Raw genomic sequence first — 19771 nt, 5'->3', positions numbered from 1 at the left:
CGTGGCTGCTAGATATAACTGTTCATGTTTATGGGAGCACCAGAAGATTCAGGTCCAGAGTTCAATCGAATTGTGCATTCACATCCAACCATCGTCTGATGTCAATGGGAGTTTTTTCACATCTTTTTATTGAATTCTACAGATAATATCTATAGATACAGTTGAATCTGTTTGTCCAGTCATCGATGGTTCAAAAGGAAAAGACTAGTGGAGTGTATGCTTACTCTAAAGAAGCCCATAGATTCTGCAATTTTCTTTCATTCCACCACGGGGGAAAGGACAGAAAATTGCTTGATTCCCCCACCAACACAGTCACTGTTGATGGGGAAATCTCTCCTGCAGCGCTATTGTGTCCTGCTGGCAGAACCCAATGATCACTGCTGGCTGCTATAGCCATCTGCAGTGATCACATGCAAAAAATTACACTCCCACCGGGAAACCCGCCGGAAATACTCCCACCGGGAAACCCGAGCAACCAGCCGGCACGTCCGCTGGCGTCATGACGTCACTTCCGGTTTACTCAGCAGCTACGGGAGCCCAATTTAAAAAACTATCAGTATTCAAAAATGCCGATTTCGGAATTTTGAATACTTTGAAGTGCAGTGAAGGGGTCCCCTGATCCCTCCATAAAGAGAACTTGTCACTGCCTAATACTGTCACAAGGGATGATTACATTCTTTGTGACAGCAATAAAAGTGATCAGATTAAAAAAAAAAACAGTACTAAAATAAAAAAATAAATAAAATAAATAGGTAAAAAAAAAATTTTTGTATGGCCCTGAGCGTATTTCAGCTCGTAAAACGCTCATCTCTGAAGTCTCAAAACGCCCAATAAGCAAAATCCCATTCATTTCAATGGTTCCTGTTCACATCTGAGCATTTTGTCACCTGAAGCAAATGCCTGAAGCTGAAAAAAGTACATGAGCTTCTTTTTTGGCAGATTACAAGTGTTTTTGTTAGATGTCAATGCCTGCCTCCAAACACCTGCAAAAAAACGCATGAAAAAAGCCAGAAAAAACACCTGAAAAAACGCCTAAAAACAGCCCAAAAAAAAAAGCCTGAAAATGATACGCTTAGGTGTGAATGGAGCCTAAAGCACCCCTGCCCTTGTGAGCTTGCGCACGAAAGAAAACGCATACGTAAATTGTGCCTGCAAATGATAACGGTGTCAAACAACGCATGTGAGGTATCGCCGCGATAGCCAGTGCGAGAGCAATAATTCTAAAAAAAAAAAACCTATGCTGTAATTCTAAACTGGTAACCAACAAAAATGTTTAAAGCGTCGCCTATGGAGATTTTTAAGTACCGTAGTTTGTCGCCATTCCAAGAGTGTGCGCAATTTTAAACCATAACATGTTAGGTATCAATTTACTTGGCGTCGCATCATCTTTCACAATATAAAAAATTAGGCTAACTTTACTGTTTCGTTTTTTTAAATGCAGTGAAATGTATTTTTTCCAAAAACATTGCGTTTGAAAGACTGCTGCGCAAATACCGCATGCCTAAAAATATTTCAAAGACCGCCATTTTATTCTCCAGACTCTTTGCTAAAAAAATATATATAATGTTTGTGGGTTCTAAATAATTTTCTAGCTAAAAATACAGATTTTAACTTGTAAACAACAAATGTCAGAAATAGGCCCGGTCCTTAAGTGGTTAAGCACAAAATGGCTTGAATACAGATTGTGTATACATAGTATCTATCTATATCTGTAGTGATTTTTCATTAATATACTTTCCTGCTAAGTCTCTGACAGTTCCTGGGCCATAAAGCCTGGAGGCCCTCCTTGCCCTTTATTTACCACATGTAGAAATGAATCTGACTTTCTCAGCGCTTCAAATGCTTTTCCTTGTTAAAGGGCACCTGTCATGAGAGAAATGCCCTTTCACACTGACACGCTTTTGATGCGTTCCCATTGACTTACAATAAAAGGTGCCTTTTTTTTCAAAGCACAGCGCACCTACAGCGTGAACAGTTACATAGGATTTACACCCCGTTCACATGCAATTTTAAAGCTGCCGGTCAGAGCGATTTCATGTGCGGCTTGCCAACATCTGTGCAACTTCATGCACAGATGTCTATCACAAGACGCATATGAAATTGGCAAAAAAAATCGTACCGCTTCCATAGGCACTAATAGTGTGCAACTTGTCATGCAATTTTAACCATTTAACCACTTAAGCCCCGGAAGATTTTACCCCCCTCCTGACCAGGCCCTCCTTTGCGATTCGGCACTGCATGACTTTAATGGACAATTGCGTGGTCGTGCGACGCTGTACCCAAATGAAATTGACGTCCTTTTTTTCCCACAAACAGAGCTTTCTTTTGGTGGTATTTGATCACCAGTGCGATTTTTTACTTTTTGAGCTATAAACAAAAAAAGAGCGTAAATTTTGAAAAAATAACAATATTTTTCACATTTTTTTATATGAAATTCCAAAAAAAAAATGTAAAAATCAAAATTATTTAACATTTTTGGCCAATTTGTTTTCTGCTACATATGTTTGGTAAAAAAAAATCCCAATAAGCGTATTTTGATTGGTTTGCGCAAAAGTTATTGCGTTTACTAACTACGGGAAAGATTTCTGTCATTTTTTTAACGAGTAATGGCGGCGATCTGCGTTTTTTTTTGCGGGACTGCGACATTGCGGTGGACAGATCGGACCCTTGACTGACATTTTTGACACTTTTGGGGTTACCAGTGACATTACTACAGTAATCAGTGCTATACATATGCACTGTTACTGTAAAAATGACACTGGCAGGGAAGGGGTTAACTTTATTGGTGATCAAGGGGTTAAGTGTGTCCCTAGGGGCGTGCTTCTAACTGTAAAGGGGTGTGGCTAGTGGTGTAACCACAGAGACATACGATCCTACATAGCAGGACCGTATGATCTCTGTTCTTACACAGGGGAGAATGACAGGCGGCTGTGTTTACATTAGCCGCCTGCCTTTCTCCCTCTCCACGGGGAGATCGCAAGTGACCGGCGGACATCGGGTCCGCCTGTCACACGCACGGACTTCTTAGGGAACGAGCGGGGGCGGGAGCGCGCCTCCGGCGGTGCGCGCTCGCCCCCTAGAGGCTCACAGGCTAGTGACGTAGTCCTACGTCACTTTGCCTGTACGGGGCTGACCGCCGCCGTAAATAGTCATGCGGCGGTCGGCAAGCGGTGAAGGACCAAGCCTATATTTGACACATGTTGATTACAAGTTAAAATCTGTATTTTTGCTAGAAAATTACTTAGAACCCCCAAACAGTCTATATATTTTTTAGCAAAGACTCTGGAGAATAAAATGGCGGTAGTTGCAATATTTTTTGTCAGGTGGTATTTGCGCTGCGGTTTTTCAAATGCAATTCTTTTGGAAAAAATATACTTCACTGAATTAAAAAAAAAAACAAAGAGTAAAGTTAGCCTATTTTTTTTTGTATATTGTGAAAGATAATGTCACGCAGAGTAAACAGATACCTAACATGTTACAGTTTAAAATTGCGCACACTCATGCAATGGCAACAAACTACGGTACTTAAAAATCTCCAAAGGCGACGATTTAAATTTTTTTACATTTTACCAGTTTAGAGTTACAGAGGAGAATTATTGCTCTCGCTCTGACGATCACAGCTGTACATCATGTGTGATTTGAACACCGTTTACATTTGTGGGCGCAACTTACATATGCATTTTCTTTGGTACGCGAGCAAACGGGGACAGGGGCGCTTTAATTTTTTTTTTTTTTTTTCCTATTTATTTTATTTTTTTCACTGTTCCTTTAAAAAAAATAAAAAAAATCTGATCACTTTTATTGCTGTCACAGGGAATGTAAATATCCCTTGTGACAGTAATAGGCAGTGACAGGTACTCTTTATGGAGGGTACTCTGAGCCTCGCTCTCGCTCCTGCTCCGCCGTCATTGCCGGCCACGGTGACAGAGGAGTCAGTCCCAGCGGGATGGTAGCACAGACTGGGTGACACTACCTACCACCTACCTATCTTGGAACCTCCAGGAGGGTCTTTTATGCGTATCTGCTCATTTATAGATGTGAGTGCATACTTTTATTAAATAAAATGTGTTTATAAGTCTACACTTAACAGCCCATTCACACTGCCGCGACAAGATTTTGTGGGGCGACCTGTGAAGTCGCGGTGCACAGCGTGCACCGCGACCTCGGCACGACTTGCACGGACTTCATATAATTGAAGTCAATGCAAGTCGCCTCCAGGTCGCCCCAAAGTAGTACAGGACCCTTTTTCTAAGTCGGAGCGACTTGTGTCGCTCCTATTAGAACGGGTCCTGTACTATTCAATGGCAAGCGACCGACCGCGACTTGTCAGGCGACCAAGTCGCCTGACAAGTCGCGCTAGTGTGAATGGACCCTTAAGGCTCCTCTTTTTCTCCCTATCTTCAACTCTTTATGGAGGGATCTGGGGTCTAAAAGACCCCAAATCCCTCTTTTGCACTTAAAAGTATTCAAAATGCCAAAATCTGCGTTTTTTAATACTGTCATTTTTTTTTTTTAAATCCGCGCCATTGGCAGCCGAGTAAACCGGAAGTGATGTTGTGATATCCCTCCCGGGTTACTTCATTGGAGACCCGATCAAAGCCAATTCCGGCTTCATTCAGGACTCTGGCCATCTGGTGGGCATCACACCGGGAGACCAGGACAGAGTGGCGGAAGGTGGCGGGATAACGAGCTGAGGCATATCGGTTGTTATCACCAGAAAGCTGACCAACGGCTCTAAAAAACCGTACCAGGTTGATGCCTCTAGCTGCAGGCATCAACCCGGTACAACCACTTCTTCAAGCTGACATATAGGTACGTTGGTTTGCGGGAAGTGGTTGAACTGTCAAATCGCATGACAAGTCTAACGGGGGCTTAATGGGGAATAGTTTTCATGTACTTTTGTCGCCCTGGAAAAGCATGGCAAAAGCGCACCAGTGTGAAAGGGGTCGGGGGCCCGCCATTGCTGACTGCTCCTTCTGCTGGTTGCCTGCCTGTCATGTTGATCTTATTATTCATCTTACCTTGGGCTCGGTCACACTTTTCTGCACTTATAAAATGCAGCTCTCTGCAAGGAACACAGAAAGCCATGGTTTTCTATGTGCCCTGTTCACACTACAACAAAGCATGCCGCGCCAAAGCTCTCTGTCTGCTGAGCTGCAGCGCACAGAATTAAAAATTATCATTTCATAAAGTTAAAAAAAAAGAAAGGTGTTGGTAACACACAAGAACCCCCCCCCCCCCTTGGTCCACTGCACATACAGAGCAGACACCAGCCACTCTTTTCCTGTGCAGGCTTCCAGACAAATTTCAATCAATGTATGGGCAGGGTGATTGTACAGAGAGGTCCATCTACTGATCAACTTTTGTACAACCGCCTTGTTGGAAAATTTCTGCATGATCACTGCCGGCAGTGCTGATCAGTGTAATATGATGGCAGGGAAGCCTTCCCACTGTCAGAATACAATAGCTCCACGGGAGGGATACCCCCACCCATTTCGAATGTGTGCATGGGGGGGGGGGGATTGATTCATTTTCTTTCCTTCAACCCGTTGGTTGAAGAAAAGAAAATGAACCATGTATGTCCTGCTGAAGAACCTCAAGGTGCCATAGCTGGCAGTGCTGATCGGTGTATGCTGATGGCAGGGAAGTCTCCTCAATGACAGAATACAATAGCTCCAGGGGAGGGATTCCCCCACCCATCTCCAATGTGTGCATGGGGGGATCAATTAATTTTCTTACCTTCAACCCGCTGGTTAAAGAAAACAAAATGAACCATGTATGTCCTGCTGAAGAACCTCAAGGTGCCATAGCCGGCAGTGCTGATCGGTGTATGCTGATGGCAGGGAAGTCTCAATGTCAGAATACAATAAGGCCCCTTTCACACATACGGTCCGTTCAGTTCATCAGTTCAGTCACGTTAAAATGTATCAGTTTTACATCCGTTTTTTGTCAGTTGTTATCCATTTTTCATCCATTTCTTTGTCAGTTGTTATCCATTTTTCATCCATTTCTTTGTCAGTTGTTATCCGTTTTTTGTCAGTTGCTAGGCCCCTTTCACACATACGGTCCGTTCAGTCACGTTAAAATGTATGGGCTCTTTCACACGGGCGGTCCGTGTGAGAGCTCCGCTGCGGGACTTTTTTTTTTTTTTTTCACGGAGCGGATGACTTTTCTGTCATCCGCTCCGTGTGTCCGCATATCATCCCATCCGTTTGCGGATGATATGCGGACCTAATATAAGTCTATGGGGATTGCGGATGTCAGCGGATGACACCGCTGACATCCGATTTTCCTTCCTTTCCGTTTTTTGAACGGAACAAAAATAGGGTTCTTAATAAACAAGCAAAAAATAGGGGGAGCAAACCCTGAACATGTATATCTAAAGCCGGTGCAGCTATGGACTCCCATAGCTGTTCTGGGTTCTGTTCCGTTCCAAAAAACAGAACAGAACTGACAGGAAGAAAATCGGATGTCAGCGGATGGTATTCCGCTGACATCCGCAATGCCATAGACTTAGGGCTCTTTCACACGGCCGCTCCGTGTGTCCGCAAATCATCCTATTTTTTTGCGGATGATTTGCGGACATAATGTAAGTGAATGGCACTGCGGATGTCAGCGGAATACCATCCGCTGACATCCGATTTTCCTCCTTTCAGTTCTGTTCCGTTTTTTGGAACGGAACAGAACCCCATTTTTTCTTCCGTGTAAAAAACGGAAAGGAAGGAAAATCGGATGTCAGCGGTGTCATCCGCTGACATCCGCAATGCCCATAGACCTACATTATGTCCGCATATCATCCGCAAACGGATGGGATGATATGCGGGCACACGGAGCGGATGACACAAATGTCATCCGCTCCGTGAAAAAAAAAAAAAAAGTCCCGCAGCGGACTTAAGCAGCGGAGCGGCCGTGTGAAAGGAGCCTAACATTATGTCCGCAAATCATCCGCAAAAAAATAGGATGATTTGCGGACATACGGAAAGCTCGTGTGAAAGAGCCCTATCAGTTTTACATCCGTTTTTTATCCATTTTCCATCCGATTTCATCCGTTTTTCGTCAGTTGTCATTTGTTTTTCATCCTTTTTTGTCAGTTGTCATCCGTTTTTCATCAGTTGTTATCTGTTTTTCATCCGTTTTTCGTCAGTTGTTATCTGTTTTTCATCTGTTGTCATCAGTTTTTCATCCGTTGTCATCCGTTTTCATCAGTTGTCATCCGTTTCTCATCCGGTGTCATCCGTTTTTCGTCTGATCCGTTTTTTTTTTAAACAGATGAAAAATAGGGCATTCATCCGTTCAAAAAAAGGACATTGACGGAAGCGGATGAAAACGGATGTTAACTGATGATCATCTGTTGTCATCCGTTTCTACATAGAGACACATTGATGTGCGTTTTTTATCCGTCAACAGATGGATGAAAAAAGGACAAACGGACAGCATGTGTGAAAGGGGCCTTATCTGTTTTTCATCCGTTGTCATCCGTTTTTCATCCGTTTTTTGTCAGTTGTTATCCATTTTTCATCCGTTTTTTTGTCAGTTATCCGTTTTTCATCCGTTTTTCATCCGTTTTTCATCCGTTGTCATCCGTTTTTCATCCGTTTTTCGTCCGATCCATTTTTTTGATGGATGAAAAATAGGGCATTCATCCGTTCAAAAAAACGGACATTGACAGAAGCGGATGAAAACGGATGAACTGGTGATCATCCGTTGTCATCCGTTTTTACATAGAGATACATTGAGGTCCGTTTTTCATCCATCAACGGATGGATGAAAAACGGACAAACGGACAGCATGTGTGAAAGGGGCCTAACTCAACATCTACCTCCAAAGTGTGGAGGAGGGAATCAAGTTATTTGTTTCAAAACTTGCAAAAAAATGCACAAAGACGCATAAAACGCATGTTTTTTTTTCCCTATCATTGGCTCATTTTTAATTTTACATTGGCTAAAAAAAAACACAGACATCTATAAAAACTGTGCAAACGCTCCAAAATGCTCAGCAAATGTAAACGCAGCCTTATTGCTGGTGGTTGTAGTTCAGTCGCTGCTCAGGATATGCAATGAAGAGCAAGTCAGCATGTCACACCTTCCTAATAGACAACCATGATTTTATGTCTAGGGCTTCCCATCCACTATTGACATTTGCAAGGACACAGTTAATGGCTGCAATTTGATTTGCTCTACTGAGTCTCAGCCCCTTTATATTTTCCACTGTTATGTCTAATGAGCTCAGGACCTCAGAACATGTCCAGCAGTCATTTGTAACTAGCAGAAACAATGGAGCTACAACACAAATGGCAATGCTATAGATAAATGGAGAATAAAGCATATCTTAAAATATATATTTTCCTTTTAATTAGAGTATGAAAGGGTTAAAATGTGTCAGAACATGAGCAGCCCTAGGTAGTGGGAGGGGAGGAATAAACATAGTAAAACCCTGCCAAAGGTTCTAACCCCCTAACTGCTCTATCCAAATCTAAAAATAAAAGTATTGCCATTATATGGCTGATACTGATGAGATCAACAGTAATTACACAGGTGAGGCTTAAAGATAGAGAAATATCTATCCATGCATCTGTAGATCTATCTCCCGCTCTTATTTACCATACATGCTACAAACTGTACAATCAACCTTGGAACTACCAAACTATGCAATATGAGAACCTACATAAACAATTCAATCAGAAGGACCATTGCACTACAGTCTTGTTGGTGAATCTAGCGGATATTGTACAATCAGACTGTAATATGTGTGGTAAGCTTGAAGAATACACTATACAACCCGACTGTACAATCTTTACATCTACCAGCAATAATGTAATGTAGGGGTCTGCCTGATTGGATAGCTATTGGCTTCTTGAGGTTGGTCCTCATATTACATTTTGGTAAATTCAAAGGAGGTTGTACAGAGTTTAATGGCTACCCTAAGGTTGGTGCAGGGACTGATGGGATCAACAGGAATTCTACTGGGAGGCTAAAAATAGATAGATAGATAGATAGATAGATAGATAGACAGACAGACAGACAGACAGACAGACAATCTATCTTATCTATCTAACCAGCAATCTTTTGTATGTATCTATCTATCTATTGTATCTCTATCTATCTATCTACCTACTGTATCTATCTATCTATCTATCTATCTATCTATCTATTGTATCTCTATCTATCTATCTACGGTATCTATCTATCTATCTATCTATTGTATCTCTATCTATCTATCTACTGTATCTCTATCTATCTATCCATCTATCTATCTATCTACTGTATCTCTATCTATCTATCTATCTATCTATCTATCTATCTATGGTATCTATCTATCTATGGTATCTATCTATCTATGGTATCTATCTATCTATGGTATCTATCTATCTATCTATCTATCTATCTATCTATCTATCTATCTATTGTATCTCTATCGATCTATCTATCTATCTATCTATCTATCTATCTATCTCTATCTATCTATCTACTATCCATTTGTGATTTTGTAAAGTCTGAGATTTGCTGGAGCTCTGATAGTTTTTGTGTCCCCAGCATTAAACCTTTACAAGTGTTACCATAAATCAGTGTAGTATAACAAATAACTGCCACAAAACACTGACATTAGAGCTGAAGCCGTCATTAAGCAGTGTTTACTAACATAAATAAAGAAGGAAGAATGGACCATAATAAACACATTACTGCCTCAGCAATAATGATTCCTAACTTTTGCTTTATTCATGAAGATCCCGTTCACTCTGGGTTTAACTATTCCACTTTCTGAGCTATAAGGTCTCATGATAACAGACCAAATGCTGGCATAAAATTCTGGGCATTTTCAAAACGTCCAAATTCAGGAAATACGTTGTGCGCGCATGCGCGGATAAACGCCAATGCAAACAAGTATCAGCGTATTCCTAGAGTATGACCAGCTACAGCCATTGACGTGTATGGCAGGCTTCATGTGACACCTGTGGCTCCGCAGGCATGGGAAAATGTCTGGAACTGTACACCCAGCATACTTTCAGCCTGTGTGCATGAGGCCTAAGGGACTCTGGCCATTGGCGGAGTATTTCAGCGTCTTACCTGTTTTCCTCCAGTCATCAAAAAACATTTACCATAAATAATCACATGACTGCCTCGATGCTTTCTGATGTGTCACTGGCCTAAGAAGCCAGACTAAAGCAACTATATGGCGGCATGTCCCAACAGGTCTCAGCTCTGAGGACACTCGCTGGCAAATATCTGCAGGCTGAGAACTCACCAAGCTGTCACTAGCAGTGTGTGGCTGAAATCTTAATACCAGGCAATTACAGTTGAGGATAGGACTGAACTGGTACTGGAAAACTGGCTACAATGCCAGGGTAGATATACATGACTGTCATACTTTATTAAAGCGTGGTAATCAAGGTAAACAAGGATTTTATTTTTTGGATTTGTAAACAGTCAGGTCCTAAAGCTTGGTTCACACTTATGCGTTGGGCACAGCAGCCTGTTCATTTGAATAGGCTGCCGTGCCTGCATTTCATGCAGAAGAAAGGTGCATGCACCTTTTTCAAAACGCAGCCTGCAGGGAATCGCATGGTCATTTTGACCAGCACACACAAATACGCTGCCCATTTTCAGTGCGTTTTTAATGGGGGTGGTTGCGGGTGCGGGACTTGCTGCCATTTCCACAGCCACCCGCATAGATGGGAACTGAGTGTCATATTTTTTTCCACCCTATAGCACATGGGTTAGCTGGGACATTATTAATTCATTACAGGCATTTATACAGCACTGGCACTTTACATATTAAACAGTCCCTGCCCTCAAGCAGCTTACAATTTAAGATCCCTATTTCACATTATTTATTATTATTATTATACAGGATTTATATAGCGCCAACAGTTTGCGCAGCGCTTTACAATGTGAGGGAAGACAATACAGTTACAATACACACGCATATACACACATACTTGGGTCAATTTAGAAAGAAGTCAAATAACCTGCCAGCATGTATTTGTAGTGTGCGAGGAACCTGGAGTACACGGAGGAAACCCATGCAAACTCCATGTCCTGTTAGGGATTTGAACTGAAGACCCCAGTGCTGCAAGGCATACGTGCTAACCACTAGCTGAATACTATACTATAGCTAGTATACAATCTAGAACAGGAGCAGGATTTTTATCATTTTTTGCATTAACAGTATTTGTACCCCCAAATTATCTTACAATTACTTGCATTCTATGCAAAAGTCACAATACATACCACTGTACAACTAGGCTTTTTCTGTTATACACATTATATAACAAGAACTGTCCCTGACTTTAATTCTTGTGTAACGACTGATAATCATAAATATACTAAAGTAAAAAAGACATTTATTTTTCCGGTAAACACTCAAAGTAGGACCGGCAGAGCTCAGAGTCCAGCTCTTCAGCAGTTATCTACAAGGTAGGTAGACCATTCTAGCCTAATTAGGAAATTTTCTGAAATTAGGAGACTTCAGACATTTATTGTCCAGCTCTGGATGCCATGATTTCCAACAAAATATCTTAATTAGAACAGTGCAAAAAAACAGCAGCTTGCATTCTGCCACTGGCAACCAAACAGAAAACACTTTTCAGCACGTTAGAAGGGGTACACTAATTAAAAGCTCATTTCTGGTTGGTGGTTGCGGGTTATTGCCAGTTTTTTAATTAGTCCTAAAATATCTTGAGTCCACTGATTGGACTGACAAAACTGATACTGTCTATTTCTACCACTTAGTATCATGGAGGAACCTATTTAATATAACTTTCATGTCTCAGGGAACCCCTGCGAATAATTACTATCTCCACATAACGGTTGTTGTCAGTGGAAGAATGCTTTCTACAGTGGTGGCCAATGAGAAGAACACCCCGCTTACAGGTATCTACAAAGGTCAGTGCTGATTGCTCCTGGCTCAAGGAACTGCAAGCAACCTTGGGGTTCAATTGGTAAGGGATGGTCTAGGACAGGGGTCTGCAACCTTTAAGACAAAAAGAGCCACTTGGACCCGTTTCCGAAGGAAAAAACAAAACTGTGAGCCGCAAAACCATTGCGACATTTAAAACAAATATAACACTGCATATATTGTTTCTTACCTTAATGCTATATATACAGGATCATGCAGTCAGCTGTCAATCTGTCACTCCCCTTCAAAACAGTGACCAGCGTACATGCCCCCTTTCAATGCAGTGACCAGCGTACATGCCCCTTTCAATGTAGTGACCAGCATACATGCCCCCTTCAATGTAGTGACCAGCATACATGCCCCCTTCAATGTAGTGACCAGCGTACATGCCCCCTTCAATGTAGTGACCAGCATACATGCCCCCTTTCAATGCAGTGACCAGCGTACATGCCCCCTTTAATGTAGTGACCAGCATACATGCCCCCTTCAATATAGTGACCAGCGTACATGCCCCCTTTCAATGCAGTGACCAGCGTACATGCCCCCTTTAATGTAGTGACCAGCATACATGCCCCCTTTCAATGTAGTGACCAGCATACATGCCCCCTTCAATGTGGTGACCAGTGTACATTCCCCCTTCAATATAGTGACCAGCATACATGCCCCCTTCAATGTAGTGACCAGCGTACATGCCCCATTTCAATGTAGTGACCAGCGTACATGCCCCCTTCAATGTAGTGACCAGCGTACATGCCCTCTTTCAATGCAGTGACCAGCGTACATGCCCCCTTCAATGTGGTGACCAGTGTACATTCCCCCTTCAATATAGTGACCAGCGTACATGCCCCTTCAATGTAGTGACCAGCGTACATGCCCCCTTCAATGTAGTGACCAGCATACATGCCCCCTTTCAATGTAGTGACCAGCGTACATGCCCCCTTCAATGTGGTGACCAGTGTACATGCCCCCTTCAATGTAGTGACCAGTGTACATGCCCCCTTCAATATAGTGACCAGCGTACATGCCCCCTTCAATGTAGTGACCAGCGTACATGCCCCCTTCAATGTAGTGACCAGCATACATGCCCCCTTCAATGTAGTGACCAGCATACATTCCCCCTTCAATATAGTGACCAGCGTACATGCCCCCTTCAATGTAGTGACCAGCGTACATGCCCCCTTCAATGTAGTGACCAGCATACATGCCCCCTTTCAATGTAGTGACCAGCGTACATGCCCCCTTCAATGTAGTGACCAGTGTACATGCCCCCTTCAATGTAGTGACCAGTGTACATGCCCCCTTCAATATAGTGACCAGCGTACATGCCCCCTTCAATGTAGTGACCAGCGTACATGCCCCCTTCAATGTAGTGACCAGCATACATGCCCCCTTCAATATAGTGACCAGCGTACATGCCCCCTTCAATGTAGTGACCAGCGTACATGCCCCCTTCAATGTAGTGACCAGCGTACATGCCCCCTTCAATGTAGTGACCAGCGTACATGCCCCCTTCAATGTAGTGACCAGCGTACATGCCCCCTTCAATGTAGTGACCAGCGTACATGCCCCATTTCAATGTAGTGACCAGCGTACATGCCCCCTTCAATGTAGTGACCAGCGTACATGCCCCCTTCAATGTAGTGACCAGCGTACATGCCCCCTTCAATGTAGTGACCAGCGTACATGCCCCATTTCAATGTAGTGACCAGCGTACATGCCCCATTTCAATGTAGTGACCAGCATACATGCCCCCTTCAATGTAGTGACCAGCGTACATGCCCCCTTCAATGTAGTGACCAGCGTACATGCCCCCTTTCAATGTGGTGACCAGCATACATGCCCCCTTCAATGTAGTTACCAGCATACGTGCCCCCTTCAATGTAGTGACCAGCGTACATGCCCCTTACAATGTAGAGACCACCATCTGAAACTGTTTTCATGGGTTCACATTGCTGTAGCATGCTAATATTTCCTAGACTCTATGAAATATAAGCATGTTACAGCAATGTGAACCCATAAAAACAGTTTCAGGACTACAACTAAAGGGATATTGACCTGCCTGGCTTACTTACTAGAAGAACTCAACAGAAACCCATGACATTTTATGCAGTGATTGATGCAATTGCAAGAATTGAAGATTTGACAAAATAAAATGAAATTCCAGAATAAAGATAATTTTGTGGACTCCCGTATCCTCAGGCATTAGAATGGCTTTTCTCAAGCATTTCAACAGAGGAACCCTTGAACTAACTTTCTGGTCTCACGGAAGCCCAGCTAGAAATGACTTTATGTACCACTCATGATATATTCGTGTGATGGTCAGTGGGAAGAATGATCCTTACACTTGTGGTCATTGGGAAGAATGATCCCCTTACAGATAGCTAAATTGATCAATGGTGTCAGTGGGAACTTAGCTGAGAGGGATAAACTGATGATTGCTCAAGGAACCCCTAGCAACCTCTAAAGAACCCTGGTTGTGGAACCCTGCATAAGAAGATCAAGGCCTTGAAAAGTACTGAGGATGTATATGTAACAGCATGCTTGGACCTTTAGTTCCTCAACAGCTGGAGGTGACATCTGCTCTTCCAAACCTTCCTCTGCAAAGCATTGACATATTACACAACTTGTACAGCTTTTGTTTGGAGAGGCTGAGGATTGTGCTGACCATTGCAATTTAGTTCCAAGCATGTGAATACCATTTCACAAAAACAAAATAGAATATCTCTTCCATTAATGCCCACCTTTCGCCATTGCCTGCGTTGAAGAATCAGAGTATAAGAGTGGCACTCACCTGAGATCTCTGACTGGGGCACCCCATTGAGGTTAAAGCCCTTGGAACTGTAGACTTGTCTGACAGATTCACAGCTCTTGGCTTTGCTCCCTGTATCTCCTGCTGCCCAGTGTACCAAGAAGACCACTCCGAGAGGCCACCATGAGTATCCACACATCCTCTCCATGTCCTCTGTGGATGGGCTATGTATACCAGCCAAGAAATGTCACTGGAAGAGTTGGGAAGCTGGAGCACAGAGGCAAAGGAAGCAAGCATGCACAGCCCAGCTGGCAATGCCAGGAAGCCCTCAAATCTGCTCCTACAGGCGTGGGTATGGAGAGCACTGACAGCAGCTAGTGTGCTGGGCTGCACTTGTCTGATTTCAGTATCAGGGGCACACAGGGGCCCCAAGATCCATAGAAGACACAATGGGTGAACATGGGCATGTCCAGGATGTGGCAGGGTGGGCACAGCTGAAGGCCAGGAATGCTGGGACACTGCAATGGAATGAAGCTGGAGCCAGGCAAGGGGGACACTTCTGATGAATTCCAGCAATCACATCCAATGACCTATTTCTCTATAGAGGTGGCAGTGCTCAGTGCAATGACTTGGGTTCCTTTGTGCAATGGATGTCTACATGATTCTCCCTGCCTGCTTCTTCTCCGGGGGGTCAGTGTGCGGTGTCCTCCTCCATTCTGCCGCTGTATATATGATGGGGAGGGAGGGGTCCCTCTTCTCCAGGACAAGGTGATGCCCCCGGTGTATGAGGAGAGGGATGAGACGGCTGCTGCTGCTGCTGCTGTGCGCTGACTGATGCCGCCTGCCTGCCTGAGTGCCGTCCCCGCACCTCCCGTCTACAATGAAGCTTCAACTCCAGCCGCACACTGCACATTGACAGCCGCCAGCCAATCACAGCCCCCGGCACAGCCCTACTCTAATACATACAATTAGCATCCGGATTGGGTGTCAGGGTCAGCCAGGCAAGAGGTGGAGATCTATCTGATCTGTGTGACTGTGTATACACACACATACTATATACACTGATACATACAGACTACACTAGATCCCCTTTATATATACACTGACACACACATACTATAGTGTATACTATATACACTGACACATACAGACTACACTAGATCCCCTTCATATATACACTGAGACATACAGACTACACTAGATCCCCTTTATATATATACACTGACACACACATACTATAGTGTATACTATATACACTGACACATACAGACTACACTAGATCCCCTTCATATATACACTGATACATACAGACTACACTAGATCCCCTTTATATATACACTGATACATACAGACTACACTAGATCCTCTTTATATATACACTGATACATACAGACTACACTAGATCCCCTTTATATATACACTGATACATACATACTATATACACTGACACACACATACTATATACACTGATACATACAGACTACACTAGATCCCCTTTATATATACACTGATACATACAGACTACACTAGATCCCCTTTATATATACACTGATACATACATACTATATACACTGACACACACATACTATATACACTGATACATACAGACTACACTAGATCCCCTTCATATATACACTGAGACATACAGACTACACTAGATCCCCTTCATATATACACTGAGACATACAGACTACACTAGATCCCCTTCATATATACACTGAGACATACAGACTACACTAGATCCCCTTTATATATATACACTGACACACACATACTATAGTGTATACTATATACACTGATACATACAGACTACACTAGATCCCCTTCATATATACACTGAGACATACAGACTACACTAGATCCCCTTTATATATATACACTGACACACACATACTATAGTGTATACAATATACACTGATACATACAGACTACACTAGATCCCCTTTATATATACACTGATACATACAGACTACACTAGATCCTCTTTATATATACACTGATACATACAGACTACACTAGATCCCCTTTATATATACACTGATACATACATACTATATACACTGACACACACATACTATATACACTGATACATACAGACTACACTAGATCCCCTTCATATATACACTGAGACATACAGACTACACTAGATCCCCTTTATATATATACACTGACACACACATACTATAGTGTATACAATATACACTGATACATACAGACTACACTAGATCCCCTTTATATATACACTGATACATACAGACTACACTAGATCCCCTTTATATATACACTGATACATACATACTATATACACTGACACACACATACTATATACACTGATACATACAGACTACACTAGATCCCCTTCATATATACACTGAGACATACAGACTACACTAGATCCCCTTTATATATATACACTGACACACACATACTATAGTGTATACAATATACACTGATACATACAGACTACACTAGATCCCCTTTATATATACACTGATACATACAGACTACACTAGATCCCCTTTATATATACACTGATACATACATACTATATACACTGACACACACATACTATATACACTGATACATACAGACTACACTAGATCCCCTTCATATATACACTGAGACATACAGACTACACTAGATCCCCTTTATATATATACACTGACACACACATACTATAGTGTATACAATATACACTGATACATACAGACTACACTAGATCCCCTTTATATATACACTGATACATACAGACTACACTAGATCCTCTTTATATATACACTGATACATACAGACTACACTAGATCCCCTTTATATATACACTGATACATACATACTATATACACTGACACACACATACTATATACACTGATACATACAGACTACACTAGATCCCCTTCATATATACACTGAGACATACAGACTACACTAGATCCCCTTTATATATATACACTGACACACACATACTATAGTGTATACAATATACACTGATACATACAGACTACACTAGATCCCCTTTATATATACACTGATACATACAGACTACACTAGATCCCCTTTATATATACACTGATACATACATACTATATACACTGACACACACATACTATATACACTGATACATACAAACTACACTAGATCCCCTTTATATATACACTGACACACACATACTATAGTGTATACTATATACACTGATACACACAGACTACACTAGATCCTCTTTATATATACACTCACACACACATACTATAGTGTATACTATATACACTGATACACACAGACTACACTAGATCCTCTACACATATACCCACACACATACTATAGTGTATACTATATACACTGATACATACAGACTACACTAGATCCCCTTTATATATATACACTGACACACACATACTATAGTGTATACTATATACACTGATACATACAGACTACACTAGATCCCCTTTATATATATACTGACACACACATACTATAGTGTATACTATATACACTGATACATACAGACTACACTAGATCCCCTTTATATATATACACTGACACACACATACTATAGTGTATACTATATACACTGATACATACAGACTACACTAGATCCCCTTTATATATATACTGACACACACATACTATAGTGTATACTATATACACTGATACATACAGACTACACTAGATCCCCTTTATATATATACACTGACACACACATACTATAGTGTATACTATATACACTGATACATACAGACTACACTAGATCCCCTTTATATATATACACTGACACACACATACTATAGTGTATACTATATACACTGATACATACAGACTACACTAGATCCTCTTCATATATATACACTGACACACACATACTATAGTGTATACTATATACACTGATACATACAGACTACACTAGATCCCCTTTATATATATACACTGACACACACATACTATAGTGTATACTATATACACTGATACATACAGACTACACTAGATCCCCTTTATATATATACACTGACACACACATACTATAGTGTATACTATATACACTGATACATACAGACTACACTAGATCCTCTTTATATATACACTGATACATACAGAGTACACTAGATCCCCTTCATATATACACTGACACACACATACTATAGTGTATACTATATACACTGATACATACAGACTACACTAGATCCCCTTCATATATACACTGATACATACAGACTACACTAGATCCCCTTCATATATACACTGATACATACAAACTACACTAGATCCCCTTCATATATATACACTGATACATACAGACTACACTAGATCCCCTTCATATATATACACTGATACACACAGACTACACTAGATCCCCTTCATATATACACTGATACATACAGACTACACTAGATCCCCTTCATATATACACTGATACATACAAACTACACTAGATCCCCTTCATATATATACACTGATACATACAGACTACACTAGATCCCCTTCATATATACACTGAGACACACATACTATAGTGTACACGATATACACTGATACATACAGACTACACTAGATCCTCTTTATATATACACTGATACATACAGACTACAGTAGATCCTCTTTATGTATACACTGATACATACAAACTACACTAGATCCCCTTCATATATATACACTGATACACACAGACTACACTAGATTCCCTTCATATATACACTGATACATACAGACTACACTAGATCCCCTTGATATATACAATGATACATACAAACTACACTAGATCCCCTTCATATATATACACTGATACATACAGACTACACTAGATCCTCTTTATATATACACTCACACACACACATACTATAGTGTATACTATATACACTGACACACACAGACTACACTAGATCCTCTTCATATATACACTGATACACACATACTATAGTGTATACTATATACACTGATACATGCAAACTACACTAGATCCCCTTCATATATATACACTGATACACACAGACTACACCAGATCCCCTTCATATATACACTGATACATACAGACTACACTAGATCCCCTTCATATATACACTGATACATACAAACTACACTAGATCCCCTTCATATATATACACTGATACATACAGACTACACTAGATCCCCTTCATA

General features: G+C 41.5%; 1 protein-coding gene across 1 annotated transcript in view; it reads right to left on the bottom strand.

Annotated features, from left to right (window-relative positions):
* The window catches only part of GPC1 (glypican 1), a 131651-nt gene extending 116635 nt beyond the window's left edge, over positions 1-15016 (bottom strand). The window contains exon 1 of the mRNA XM_082252207.1: positions 14687-15016. Coding sequence (XP_082108333.1) covers positions 14687-14852 — 166 coding nt within the window. The 5' untranslated portion in view covers positions 14853-15016. The remainder of the gene's footprint in view (positions 1-14686) is intronic.
* Positions 15017-19771: the final 4755 nt, after the last annotated feature.

The sequence above is a fragment of the Pelophylax lessonae genome, assembly GCF_965119305.1.
Source record: "Pelophylax lessonae genome assembly, chromosome: 3".
NCBI classification, from domain to species: domain Eukaryota; kingdom Metazoa; phylum Chordata; class Amphibia; order Anura; family Ranidae; genus Pelophylax; species Pelophylax lessonae.
This window is presented reverse-complemented; position numbering and strand designations above follow the sequence as displayed.